A 13,259-nucleotide genomic window follows, 5' to 3' on the forward strand; every position below is an offset into this window, starting at 1 on the left:
GTCAGATGCAGCATCAGGGTGCAGGATCCAGGGGCCTTGTTTCGTGGAACCAGAAACCCTACTGTGACTGCTCAGTAACGGGCCGCAGGATTTCCTTACTTTCTTATTGTGCGTGTTTCACGGCAGCCCCGTATGTGACTCAGGGCCATAGACTTCTTTGACTTCCTGGAGCTCATCTCTTACTGCCTTTCCATATTGTTTCACTGATCACTCTGAGTGCCATGATGTCTACTCATGCTAACCTTAGCTCAGTGGTCTGTAGGAAGGAGAATCTGAAAAAATGAGTCTCTAGAATGACAATTTTGTTACAAATTAGTCTTCATAGATCTTGGTCTAATTCAGGACCATGTCAAGCATGGCAAGACCCAGCCTCTGCCATGAGCCAGACTTGGCCCTAAAGGCTTAGAGAGCTGGTAGGTGTCCCAAGTTCCACGTCTCCATCACTCGTGCCTAGCCATAGGTCGGCTGCGTCGGGTCACACTTGGGCCCTGGTACTCTTACATTTTCATAGCACGAGAGAAGAGAGGAGGGTGTTTCCCGGGTTCTTAAAAGTGTTTGCCAAGTGGATTGCTGTATATTTCATTTGCACTGAAATGTACCATCCAGATTTTATTTTGGATTTGATCCATCTATAAATGTAACCTCAAACTATAAAACTTCAAGATGGACAGAGATGCCTGACACCATTTTACCACTAAAGTCAAATACAACCATTAAGTAAGAGCAAATAGTTGCTGTTAACTTTAACTGTGGCTATTCATTTCATGTATATTTTGAAACAAAATTTTAATTTCAAATTGCTCTTGTTTTCAACCTTAACATGTTTCTGAGGAGCCTGTCTTGTTCATTGATGGGATTTTGTTCATGAATTGCACTCTAGTTTGAACAGTCAAAAAAAGCAAGCATGATAAAGGAACATTTGTGGCATACAGAACAAAAAAATCAAGTCATGCAGTTACAGATTTTTCTTCCTCTTTGATGGCATTATTTATTGAATTAATAGCAGGTTATACTATTGTGCTGTATTTATACATATGTTCTAAATGCATGTCTGTATAAGTGTCTCTGTATTTATATGTATATTTATATGTACATATAGAGGATGTAGGTGAATATTTGAATATAAACCATTTTTATTAGGCAGATGGCTTTTATTAATTAAAGAGTCTTTGTATCAGAATCCTTTAGTATCTCCACTTTTGAACAATGTGAGTTGGTCAAGGAACAGGAAGTCACAGGGGGTTGATGGAATGTTTAATAAAGTTAGGGACCCTTGTTCCTTGGAGAGGATTTCCAGGACTCCAGGTCATGACTTTCCTGGTCATTTGTGCCTTTGAGTGCGTGGAGTACATAGGTGACGAGAGCCAGTCCTGTTCCCATTCCCGGGCTGGCACAGTGAGGACGTGAGGGTTCGGGAGGAACCAAGGTTCACAAACAGGTCCCCCATGGTGGTGGCCCGTGCAGCGATATTGGGTTGTGTATGATGGGCTGTGACTTTTTATACCCTCTGTGTAAAGTGTGCACCACCACTGTGAAGTTGATGAGGAGGCGACCATGTTTTCCATAGACCAACCCCACTACGGCAGTGATGTAGTTGTAGCTGACGCCTCACAAAGGCTCAATGCAGTAGTTCCAGTTACATATTGATTAGCTTGTTGTGAAAGTCACTCAGTCGTGTCCGACTCTTTGCGACCCTATGGACGATACAGTCCATGGAATTCTCCAGGCCAGAATACTGGAGTGGGTAGCTGTTCCCTTCTCCAGGGGATCTTCCCAACCCTGGGATGGAACCCAGGTCTCAGATTCTTTACCAGCTGAACCACCAGGGAAGCCCTGATGAGCTTGTTACTTTCGCCTAATTGTTTTTTGGGCTGTGCGACTTTATAAGTCTGTGACGGGGTAACTTACATAAAGTACATTTAATCTAAGAAGAAAAGAGAAGACTTCACAGTCAAAGTAGACATATTTCTGGAATTAAAAAGAAAAAGAAAAAAAAAAAACCTCATAGCGTTGTGTGTACAGAAAGTTCATTTTATTGTAAGGGAGCTGCTTGACCTCCTCCAGGTCCACTGAGCTTCCTGTCAGACTCTGGGGGGTGGGCGTCGGGGAGACATTGCTCTTTTACCCGCCGGCCTTCAGTTCGGAATCCTGCTCCACTGATGTTTGGCTGGCCTTCACTCATTCCTTGACCACTTCTAAGTGGCCCTTCTTTTGTATTGTTTCTTCATAACCCTACCACATCCTCCTCAGAGAGGAAGTTTTAAAAAAATCCCAATTATCTTCATTTCCTCCATTTGGCTCCTTGGTGTATGATTTAAGATGCCTGACTCCTTTCCAACCCAGCGAGATTGGCAGAGGGTGGAACCCAGGCATTCTGGCTCCTGTCTGTGCCTCTCCACTAGGGTGTGCTGCCCACTCAATAATCGTGGACCCCTGACCAGCCAGGCTGGGGGGTGCCCGGCAGGTTTCCGGGAGAACGCTTCTCACTGATCCCCAGTGACAAAGAAAAAAATCCCGCACATACAATATTCTTTGACCCTTCCTTTTTTCTTCTTTACCAAGGCAAGTTTTGCCTTTGTTCGGCAAACGTCTTTACAGAAAGCAGCTTCTTTGGAAAGCTCACGGCCAGAGTTTGGGGCTTCGGGCTTTAATCAGTGGCTGGCTGGTTATTTTACCTGGGGCATGGAATTATAAATGTTCTCTTCCTCTGTGGCTACATCCATACAATGAGGTTAAGCTTACTTATCTATTGGAATTGTGGTACAAAACACCCAACCTCTTCAAGTGTGATTAGCATGCGTTGTTACTTCACTATACACTTTCTCAGTAGATGATTTCTCTAAAACGGTTCTTTCTTCCCCCACCTCCGCCCCCACCCTGAAGATGAACAACCTCAGGTGCCTTGAACTCAGCGTACCTGTCATAACTTGTCTGCAAGAGTCTCATTCTATTTTCCTTGACTAGCTTTTGTAAGATAACAGATTCATGATAACATGACATGGATGATAAATGGGTCCCCTGATTGAAACTTAATACCACTTAAGCAATTGTTACCCACAGACTAAGATAACCTCGCTCATTTAAAAACATCTCTCTTAAGGAGATTGGTTCAGGTTGCCTTTCTAATGCCCCTGAGATTTCTGCCGAATGAACCGCTTAAACACAGACCACGAGTGAAGTCCTTGCATGCTATAGTTTGTGTGAGGGTCCCGGAGGGGCAATATTTGCTAGAATAAACTGTTATGAATGGCAGTCACGAACTGTCACTTCTGCGCCATGCTTGTGACAGGTCTGACTGTAAAACAAGAGTTCCTTTATATTTTCAAAGTCGGAGTCAAATCCAGAGAACCCCTTTCTCAGTTTCTGCTCTTGGATTCACCAGCACTCCCATCTCTGCCTTACGCATGCAGTCAGATTCCCACTGCCTCTGTCCCTGCAGTTTTTTTTTTTTTCTCCAGGAATGTTTCAGTTCATGGTGAACTATTTTTATTTTTTAGTTACATTAACGCTATGAAATAATTAGTCAGCTAATTAATCTGGTGTACAAGCTTTGTAGGATTCTTCAGCTGTCAGTCAGGCCCAGGCCCGAGGCCTACATCTAGTCTCAGCACTCTCGCCCATGTGATTCCCGTTGCCATGGCTACTGGGTACATCTGCTGACACCCCACTCTCTATTTATTGCTTAATTAAGAATTTCACGCTCAGCCCTTATCTGCCTCTAAGAACAAGCGCACACTGTTAAGAAATTCCGAATTTAGGCCTGGGCACAAGGAAAGCCTTTCTTGCGGGGCTTGGCTGGACTGGAGCCTCTCTAACGATCTTCTCAGCATCCCAGCCGCCACCCTTCAATCAAAAATCATTAAATGGGGCAGAGATAATGAGCATGTAGCGTATCAAAGAAGGATGTTTGCTTGGTCCAAAGGAGGAAAAGCTGCTAGGCCCCATGCTCTGCTCCACTTCAAAGGCAGATGAGACCCCTTGTCACTGGGGCCTGATAAAGCCTCATTTGTTCTGGGCTTGACTTATGCAAAAGGTCTGGTATGTCAGAGTCCCATCTCACAGACGTGGGATTCCCTCCCCACACCACTTCTTGCCTCCACCTCCACCGGCCCCCTCCCTGGCCTTCCGCACACGCTCGTGTGTCAGCTCTTAGGCAGCTGGGCCCCCCAAAGCATCAGGCGGAGCGTGTAATCACTGACTCCACGCTGACAATGGCCACTTGTAGGGGGGTGGCCAGGAGGAGGTCTTCATCACAATAGGAACACAATTATTGCAGCTGCTAGGGAGGGCTATGCTTCTTCCTGTAGAAATAGAATAGGACTTGCCCCAAACAGGAGGACAAGGTTGGGGGGAAGTGGTGGGGGTGGAGGGGGTGGAGAAAACAATCCTGAGTTGATTATTCATATTCTGACTCTTGGAAGCCTGATGCAGAACCAGTGGGGTCCCAGCAGCTGTTCCCGCACCGTCCTCTTCTAATAATCGTGCATTCTGTCTGAGGTCAACTTACTTTTGACCCCGTCCTTTTTATACAGGGATGAGGCTCTTTAGGGCAAACTGTTGGGTTGTGGCAGGGTGCATTAAACACTCACAGCCCCTTCCCCTTGCTCTATCCCCCGCCCAACCAGCAGCCGGTGATAAATTCATATCAGATGCCGAGCTATTCACACTCGCCCTCCTGAGTTCACACAGCCCCCACTCGCGCAGGGGAGATGCAGCCGAGCTGGGATATTGTGCGAGGTGGCAGCTGAGAAAGTCCGCCTGCTAGGCTCAGAGGCTCCCATGTACCACCTTCTTCTCATCAGACTGAAAAACAGACACGTCTAGCCAGGCTGGCCACTGCTTATTTCCAAATGTCCCACTCACCAGGATAAAGACAGGCTCTTTGGCAAGAATCCGGGGCTCTTGTCCATGAGGGCAAGAGGGCTGTGGATAGAAAGGCAAATGGACTTTATTGTCTGTTCCTATTACTCCAGAGAACTTAAGTCACATCACACTGAAGTCTCAGAAAAGATGCTTTAATTTGAGAGATCCTGAAAATAAGGAGTGTTTTCCCAACTGCCCAGGTTTCTCTCTCCTCAAAGCGCTAAGGTCCTGGGATGGAGCTGACTGCTATCTGGACCCTTCTGTTTCTCAGTGGGTCTAGGAAACCCCATGCAACTCCTCTAGGAGGAATCTTGCCAGAATCTAAGGAGGGAAGACTCAGCTGGCTCCCCAGAGCTCTTGGGGAGGATTCTGTGAGCAGGGCAGAATCATAATCCTTTGAAACTCTGTACCCATTCCCATGTTGAGGCCCTCTGAGGCAATCTATGGCATTCTAGTTAATAAATTAATTTACATTCTTATAGAAAACTCATTCCCCAAAGATCCCCCAAGGATTTTGTACCAGTAATATAGAGAGTTGACTTCAGGGACTTGCATGACAAACCTTTATGGCAAAAATAGAATGGAACAGGAGCTGTGGATGTGAGAAGTGATTTTTGCTTCCCAATTACAAGCAACTTCTCCAAAAGGAGAAGGAAGAAATGGAGAAAAGGAAAGAAAGAAGGAAGGAAGGAAAACCCAGGAGTCAGAATCAGATACTTTTTCTAGGAATCACTCAAGATTAAGGAGCTCATTCTCAGTGATGCTGGTGGCTGGCTTTGGTTCATGCAGGTCACAGGTGGTATAACCAGTATCGTGACTTGGATTTTCTGACTGTTTCAGTGCTGTTTCTAGTATATTAGTGTTTTGTTTTGTTTTGATTCAAGCTTATGTTCCTACCCTTGTAAACCAAATCTTCTTTCTTCTATTTGTAGGAAAAACCTATACTTATTAACAATGCTTCTTAAACTTTAAGCATTAGAGTACCACCTTCGCACCTTGTCACATCCTACCTCCCGTACTATTACTTCCTTGATAATTTTCTTAAGTCGACTTCCACACTGTTTTATTTTTAAAGTCCATCTCTTTTTAAGCAATAATATCCATAAAATCATGGGTTTAGTGACTTACTTGCTTTCTCTAAAATATATTAACATCCATAACTATTAAAACTTTTATCCTACTAACATCATCACATTTACTTTATATTTTGGGAGTAGACTTTGACCTTCAAGTTTTTGGTATAAATGATGAAAAGTAAGAATTGTGAATGTAAGGATCTTTTTTTTTTTTTTTAAATTCTGGGTCCCTTTCCTCATTTGCTAAGAACACCTGCCTCTGAGTAAAAATCGCGTTTTGAGAGTAGGGTACGAAAAAGGTTGTAAACTCCCTTCCATAAGCGCTTTCTAAGTGTGCCTCCTGGGCACACAGCTGGAATGCTTGCTTCCAGGTTCCCTGTCCCCTGCCAGAGGCTCTGGTTCTGTAGATCTGCACAGGGCCCAGGAATCACACACCTGCTGCGCAAGTGCAGCCAACATTGCTCTGAGTCAGAATAACAATTGTGATTGTTCTCTGAGTTAATTAAGAAGGTATAATTGAGCTAACTCTCAGGACTGTTTAATGTAGATATATTTGTCGACATCTCGATCAAATTCTTTTGCTCTTAAAAAATTACACCCTTTAAAGAATGAATGTTGGGAGTAATAGGAGACTCTTAGAAGGATTTTCATATCCTATTTCTTTGAAGGTCTTGAAAAGATCCTGAGTGATGAGGGCTGAGGTGACTCAGTGGCTGTCTCTGAGAGGCTGGAACCAGACAAGAGTGTGGTCCTGCAAATCAAGTTTTAGCTGCCCAAGAACCAGTTAACAAAAAAGCCTTCTCTGTGGCTGGGTGAAAGAAGTGATTTCTAGGGAGCAAGAATTGAACAGGGAGGGAGAAGCAGAGCAGGAGGGTACAGGAGTTGTGAGAAGTGGTAGAGGCCAACAGGGCAAGTGAAGATGAAAATGCCAAGAGAGGATCAACCCAAGAGCTGGCCCATGAAGATGGTGCTGGAAGTGGGTCCAGGGCCCACAGAGATGGAAAGCAGGCATGAGTTGATAAGACTGGATGGAACTCACAGACACAGAAGTAGTTGCTGTTTTCTGTTCTGTCCACATGCAGATAGAGGGTGACTCATCCTAGATAAAGGTGGGCTGAGGGAGGAGTCCCAGGGTGTGCATAGTAAGTTGCCTACATACAAGCGAATTCAGTTCCATAATTAATGCGTAACTTGTGCATAAGTCCAGCAAAGTTAACCTAGGTACCCAACTAACACAATCAGCTATATAGTAGTGTACTGTAATGGGTTTGTAATACTTTTCACACAATACATAAAAACCGAACAGACCCCCAAATAAAACATTTTTAAACTTGCAGTATAGGACCTTGAAAAGTACAGTAGTACTGTACAACAGCTGGCACACAGGGGCTGGCGAGTGAGCAGGCAAGAAGAGTTACTGACTGGAGGAGGGAGAGGAGGTGGGAGACGGTAGAGCTGAAGGAGGGTCAGCAAGAGGAGACGGAGGGCAAGGAGCAGTTTCAGTGACACCTGACGCCGATGGCCCTGGCTCTGGTTCCTTACTGGAACAAGATGCACTTGCACGTCTTTGAAAGTTTGCAGCTTGAAGGTTTGTATGTAGGGAGACTTACTGTACAATCCTCAGAGGCCAGGTGAGCAGGGGATAGAATGAAGAAGAAAACAGGCGAGGGATCTATTGCTAAGATGCCAGATGGTTTTTCTTTTCAGATAGACAGGTACTCTTCCCCTCCAAAATTCCAAGAGAAAATGGGACCTGCTCTGGGAGAGAATCAATTAATTTTTCTCTTCCCTAGGGCCCTCATGAGGACAGAATTTGCCAGCACAACACATCACTCTGGCAGGCACTAGAATCAGATCTACTTGAGTAATTCCTCTCTCACCGGGAGCCATTTTCTTACACGTTTTTCTCTTTCTCCTGGATGTCTGTGTTTATAGCAAGCTTAGATCATATAGCACTCATCAGAATAATTTGGCCATAATTGACCTAAAGACTTCTTTTCTTTTTGAGGACCAACCAGATATTCTTACAATCTGGGAAGGATCAACAGCAGTGAGTTTCCATTGATAAACAAAGGAGATTAACCGTTCTCATCTTACAAACACAAAATCAGAAATCATAAGCACTGAGAAAACATATGTACAGTATCACAGCTTGTGTTAGGCTCTTAAACTCTCCCTGAGTCAATACCTTTAGTCTCAGATGATTTTTATCCTTCTTTGTATGTACCCAAATTGGAAATGACACTGCATTTATACTGTCTTTTATAGAGTCAAAGCACTTTAGCAAACTTTAGTGGATCTGGTTAAGTTGCTTACAACTTGGAATACTAGGGCTCATCATGATTAGGTGCAGCTGTCAAAAGAGTAAAAGCATTTTTTTTTTTTTTTGGTTTTGTTAACTGGCTCCTAGAAAAATGAGCATGTCTTAATAACAGTATTGATGATGACTCACATGTATTGTTCATTGAAACCAAGTCCTGTGCTAAGTGTGTTACCTGGATTATCCCATCTTTTCTTCCTGATCACCCTATGATGTAGGTAATAGGATGATTCCCATTTTTAGAAGAAGTGAGTGAGGCTCAGAACTTGTCAGTTACCCATGTAGAGGACCTGGAAGGTCTAGGATTCAAATCCAGGCTGCTGAATTTCACCCACAAGCTTCCTGTTTACTCTCTGTGGTCTCTCTCAGCCTAGAAAGGGTGTTTGGGAAGAAGCAGCCTACTGCATCAGCGCACGTGCTCAGAGGCAGCCCGCAGGGGCCATGTGGTATAGGAAATCAGACTTTTCTCGTTTTTCCTACTTTTGGTGCCTGTGCCGCATTTTCTCTGCTACTGAAACTGCTTCTCTTCTCACGTCTGCGTTGAGGAAGAGGTTGCTCTGAAGGTTGGGGCCATCTGTATACCTGTAGAGGCTGAACAAAGCCAGAATCTGCCCAGCTTGGAAGCCACTGGTACAGAGGTGCAGGCGTGAGAGCTCGCTGCTCCAGGGAGCCTTGGTTTACTAGCAACAGGGCCTGGGTGAGGGCTTTAGTGGACAAAGGAAAGTGAGACCAGCCTATCATGAGAGTCAGAGATGTCCAGGGTTCACCTTTTCCGTCTTCTGGGTAATCATCACTGCTGCCTATCAGGACTGTATAGTCAGTGTTAACTTCAGCGCCGGACGCTGCACTGCTGGTGGGATCCTTTACACCCAGGGGATTCTGGATGCATGGATTACTTTCCCTTTACTTCAAATCCCCTCCTCTATGTAGTGGGGAAAATGCTGTTTCTATTCTCCCCTAAGTATAAATATTATATATTTTGGGTTAAATAAATCATTATAAAATTGCTAGAGTAGCTTTGAAAAAGACTCTTTACATGTGACTTTTTTCACTTTCTTTAACCTCAGGGGCTGTGTCTTAAGGAAGAAGGCACAGATGTACTAAAATTTACAAATGCCTGGAGATTATTAATAAGGATAATTGAAATAGTTTTTATTGAAATCTAGTTGATTTACAATGTTCTGTTAGTTTCTGCTGCACAGCAAAGTGATTCAGTTATACCCACCCCTACACACACATATATTCTTTTTCATATTCTTTTCCACTATGGCTTCTTACAAGATATTGAATATTCCCTGTACTATAAAGTTGGTCCTTGTGTTTATTTATGTATAGTGTTGTGTATCTGCTAATCCCAAACTCCTACTTTGTCCTTCCTCCATCTTTGGCAACTGTTCGTTTGTTTTCTATATCTGTGAGTACAAGGATGATTTTTATAACATCTTTAAATGAGCTAACTTCCCTTTCCAAATGATTCTCGGATTTTTTTTTAAATTTACCTTTCCTAGAGTTTGATTCTATTACAATATTTTATTCCTTTCTCTTGTGCAAGGGTATTTTATTGTTATAGACTTATGCATGTTTTTAGATGTCATTTTGTCATAAATTTGACTTTTCTTTCTGATTGAATAGAATTTTTTTACTACTTTGTCTTTGAGTTCCTTTAAAAGGGTTATTTCCTGCCTCCAATTGTTTAATTTGTTGAAATGGTGAGTTATTAATACATCCTGGCATCCAGAGTAGAGCAGTTTATCTAGATTGGTTCATGAAAGTTAAGATATACATGCCCAGCAATGTCTAGGATCTTAAGGTACAGGAGAAAAATCACTCTCTCAGAGATTTAGAGACAGACCTTAGGATAGAGGCAGTCCTGAATTCACCACAGTTGATGCACAATAATATTTTCTCATTGAGAACGACCTTGCTATAAGTATCATAGTTTGGTTTTAGGAGTGCTTTTCAACTTTAGCAAATGCATATAGATCAGTGTGAGTAGAAATGGATATTAGGACATTATAGGGAAAAAAAAGAGATGTTGAGCTGGTGTCTTTATTATTAATTATTATTATTAAGTTAGAAAAGTGGGTGAAATGGGCAATTGTATAAAAAAACAATATAAGCAAAGTTTTGGAAGGAATGATGAAGGAGAACACATGAAGAACAGGTTGGCCATTGTGCCTGGTCTCAAAATGTGTACAGTGTAAGGAGAAAGCCGCAGACACACACATTTTATAATAGGGAAAATATTTTTCACTGAAGTATAGCTGATTTTCAATATTATATTAGTTTCATGTATCATCATGATTCTGTATTTCTGTATTCCTGAAGATGATATTCTACTATAGGTTATTATAGAAAAATTTAAAATGGAATAATCAACAAAGAAAGAATAAAATCAGAGAGGTCTCATCATGGGTGTTTTGCGGACTTAATGTTCTGAAGCTTATGCTTTGTAATTAGAAAGAATGATCCTTGGTCTACTCCAAACCTGCCACAGAGGAAAGGGTTTAGTGCTCCAGGGAGAGGCAAATGGGGGGCATGAGTGGGACCAAGGCCCCAGGGCTGCAACCTTCAGCATCATTGGGCTCTTCAGTGGTGGGAGACTTTGGCCTTCATGGCATCTGATAAGGCAGAAAGGTAATTAACCAATGAGAGGCAAGGTGTTACTGAAAAGTGGGGTTCGTGCACCTGATTACTAATTAATCAGGCGTGAGAGCACCTTGTAGATGCATTCACTATTTAATTATAGCAGCCTCTCTTGGCAAAGGAGCATATGTTCCCAGCTTAATCTACTGGTTTATACTGACATCAAATTGTCATTATCAGAAGGAATCAGGCCTTTTGATTATTTTCACTAATTTATTGAACACTTAAAATTAATGAACCCCAGGCCTTTCAAATGTGCTCAGTTGGTTTGGAAGATAGGAGGAGAAAGTGGAGGGGGGGGGGAGGTTGGAGAAACAACTTCATTAAAAGGACAATTTGCCTGGATAAAGGTAAAGCAAATACATTTCATGGGTAATCTGAATTCTATTGGTGAAGAACACATGAATTCCAAAAGCTGAGCCTCCAAACTGATGGAAGGGAAATAGGATATGAGGGATGTCCTGCTGACCAACACTGGCCTCCAAAAAACATATGGTTAAAGGATTTTTTTTCCCCCTAATTATTTACGTGCCGATTCTCTTGGAAACCTTACTGTGATTAAGTTTAATCGAAAGCAAACAATCAAAATCAAATGTTGGAAATCAATTGTTAGACTAACTAACAAGGACTGCATTTTTTTTTAAAATTTTGAAAATGTAATTAGATTGGGGAGAATTTAACATAAAGTCGTCTTTCTCACACGTGAATATCTGTTGTATTAAGAGAATCTTTGTATCATATCCAAGTTGTGATTCTCTTTTGTATTCAGTTTCAGGTGAGGGCCAAGTTAAAGTAGTTCTCCAGGTGAGGAAAGGTGTGGACCCGACTATTTCAGGTGAGTATTAACCCACCAAATAGAACTGCCGGATGCAAAAAGATGTCTTCCCATCATTTTATAAATTTCTCCCATCATATTTTTTTGTAGGGAAGGGATCAGCCCTAACGCATTTATGTCTGACAAGTCCTCACTGCGTCACCCCTACAGCTAAAATATACGGATGCATGTCAAAGAAAGATATGAGTGGTGCATTTTAAAACATTGGAAAGTAAGAATTACAACATGTAAATAAGCACGTTTCATAAATTATGGACCATATGTGCACATAGGAGTCCAGATCTGCAGATGGGCCATTAGGCCCCCACCAAATGGAAAGAAAAATTCAGGGTATCTCAAAACTTTAATTGTTCCCAGTAATTTCAGGAAATCAGGGTAAACAAACCCTCCCCAAAAGTCAGATGGTTCTGTGAAATCTTCCTAACTCATAAAAGCTAAACTCTCAAAGACTAAATGACTCATAAGCACCTTCTAATGTATTACGTTGTTTGTTTTTGTTTATTCTGAGGCAGTTTAACTATACATTTGCAGCCGGGATAAATCTTTTCAAAGGCCGAGTTTTCCTTTGATTTTCAGTGGCATTTTTTTGTGTTATGTCAGAGAAGAGCCAGGCTAATCAGAAAATGATCTAATTCCTCCATTTATTTTATTTTTTTAAAGTTCTCCATTTAAATTAATAAATTAACGAGGTTAAGGTATTGCACTAAAACTATAAACTGACCTTGACTATTCCATGCTTATTTGCCTGAGAAGAATGGGATTCTTTGTTTTTATATCTGTGAACTGCCATCACCTTTGCTCTTTATGTTCCTGGTCCTTTTTCACTTTTTTCCTTTAGGTGACTCACAAGTCTCTGTTGAATCTCCCATGTGATGTGTAGGAGGCCACAATGCTGAGCAAGATGGAGTGCTCTTTGACTTCATGAGGTCTTATGGTCACTAGGAGGTGTCAATCAAATGACTAATTAATCAAGGAATATGTTCCTTTTAAAATAATTGTTACCAAAGAGAAGTATCATGATTGTTTTTATGTTCAAACTCCCCCAGAAGAGATGCGATTGGTTGGGTGAGGCCTTATTTTGTAGAGAACCACCTGTAGGGGGAGCTCTTATGCCAGGTCCACTGGGAGGATCCCGGACCATCTCCACCTGTAGGTGGCCATTCCTGGTTCAGACAGCTTTCATCAGCATAACATGCCACTCAGCACTTAGTGTGAAGAAGTCTGTACTAAGGACTCTTTGGAAGGACATTGTGGGTAGCTGGTATCTGGGACTTTTCAGCAGGGGTCAGTTTAACTGGGAGATGCTTCACTTGGCCTGTCAGTTGCAGCATGCTGGATGAATAGAAAGCTGGTGCTTCACAGAGTCGTAGAATTTTAGTAAGAGAAGGAACCCCATAAAGTATCCTATCCAACTGCCTCATTCTACAAATAAGGACATGGAAGCCTAAAGATTAAGCAGTTTACTTAGTCACATTCAGTGGTTGAGCCTGGATGAGGACTCAAGTTTCCAACTCAGGCC

The 13,259-nt window shown here is 42.3% G+C and overlaps 1 protein-coding gene across 2 annotated transcripts in view; it reads left to right on the forward strand.

Moving 5' to 3' along the window:
• Positions 1-13,259, forward strand: part of PKHD1 (PKHD1 ciliary IPT domain containing fibrocystin/polyductin) — a 457,080-nt gene that overhangs the window by 237,753 nt on the left and 206,068 nt on the right. For both annotated transcript variants that reach the window (XM_070360807.1, XM_070360808.1), the window contains one exon: positions 11,675-11,740. In XM_070360807.1, coding sequence (XP_070216908.1) covers positions 11,675-11,740 — 66 coding nt within the window. The remainder of the gene's footprint in view (positions 1-11,674; positions 11,741-13,259) is intronic.

The sequence above is a fragment of the Bos mutus genome, chromosome 23 (genome assembly GCF_027580195.1).
Source record: "Bos mutus isolate GX-2022 chromosome 23, NWIPB_WYAK_1.1, whole genome shotgun sequence".
Taxonomy (NCBI): domain Eukaryota; kingdom Metazoa; phylum Chordata; class Mammalia; order Artiodactyla; family Bovidae; genus Bos; species Bos mutus.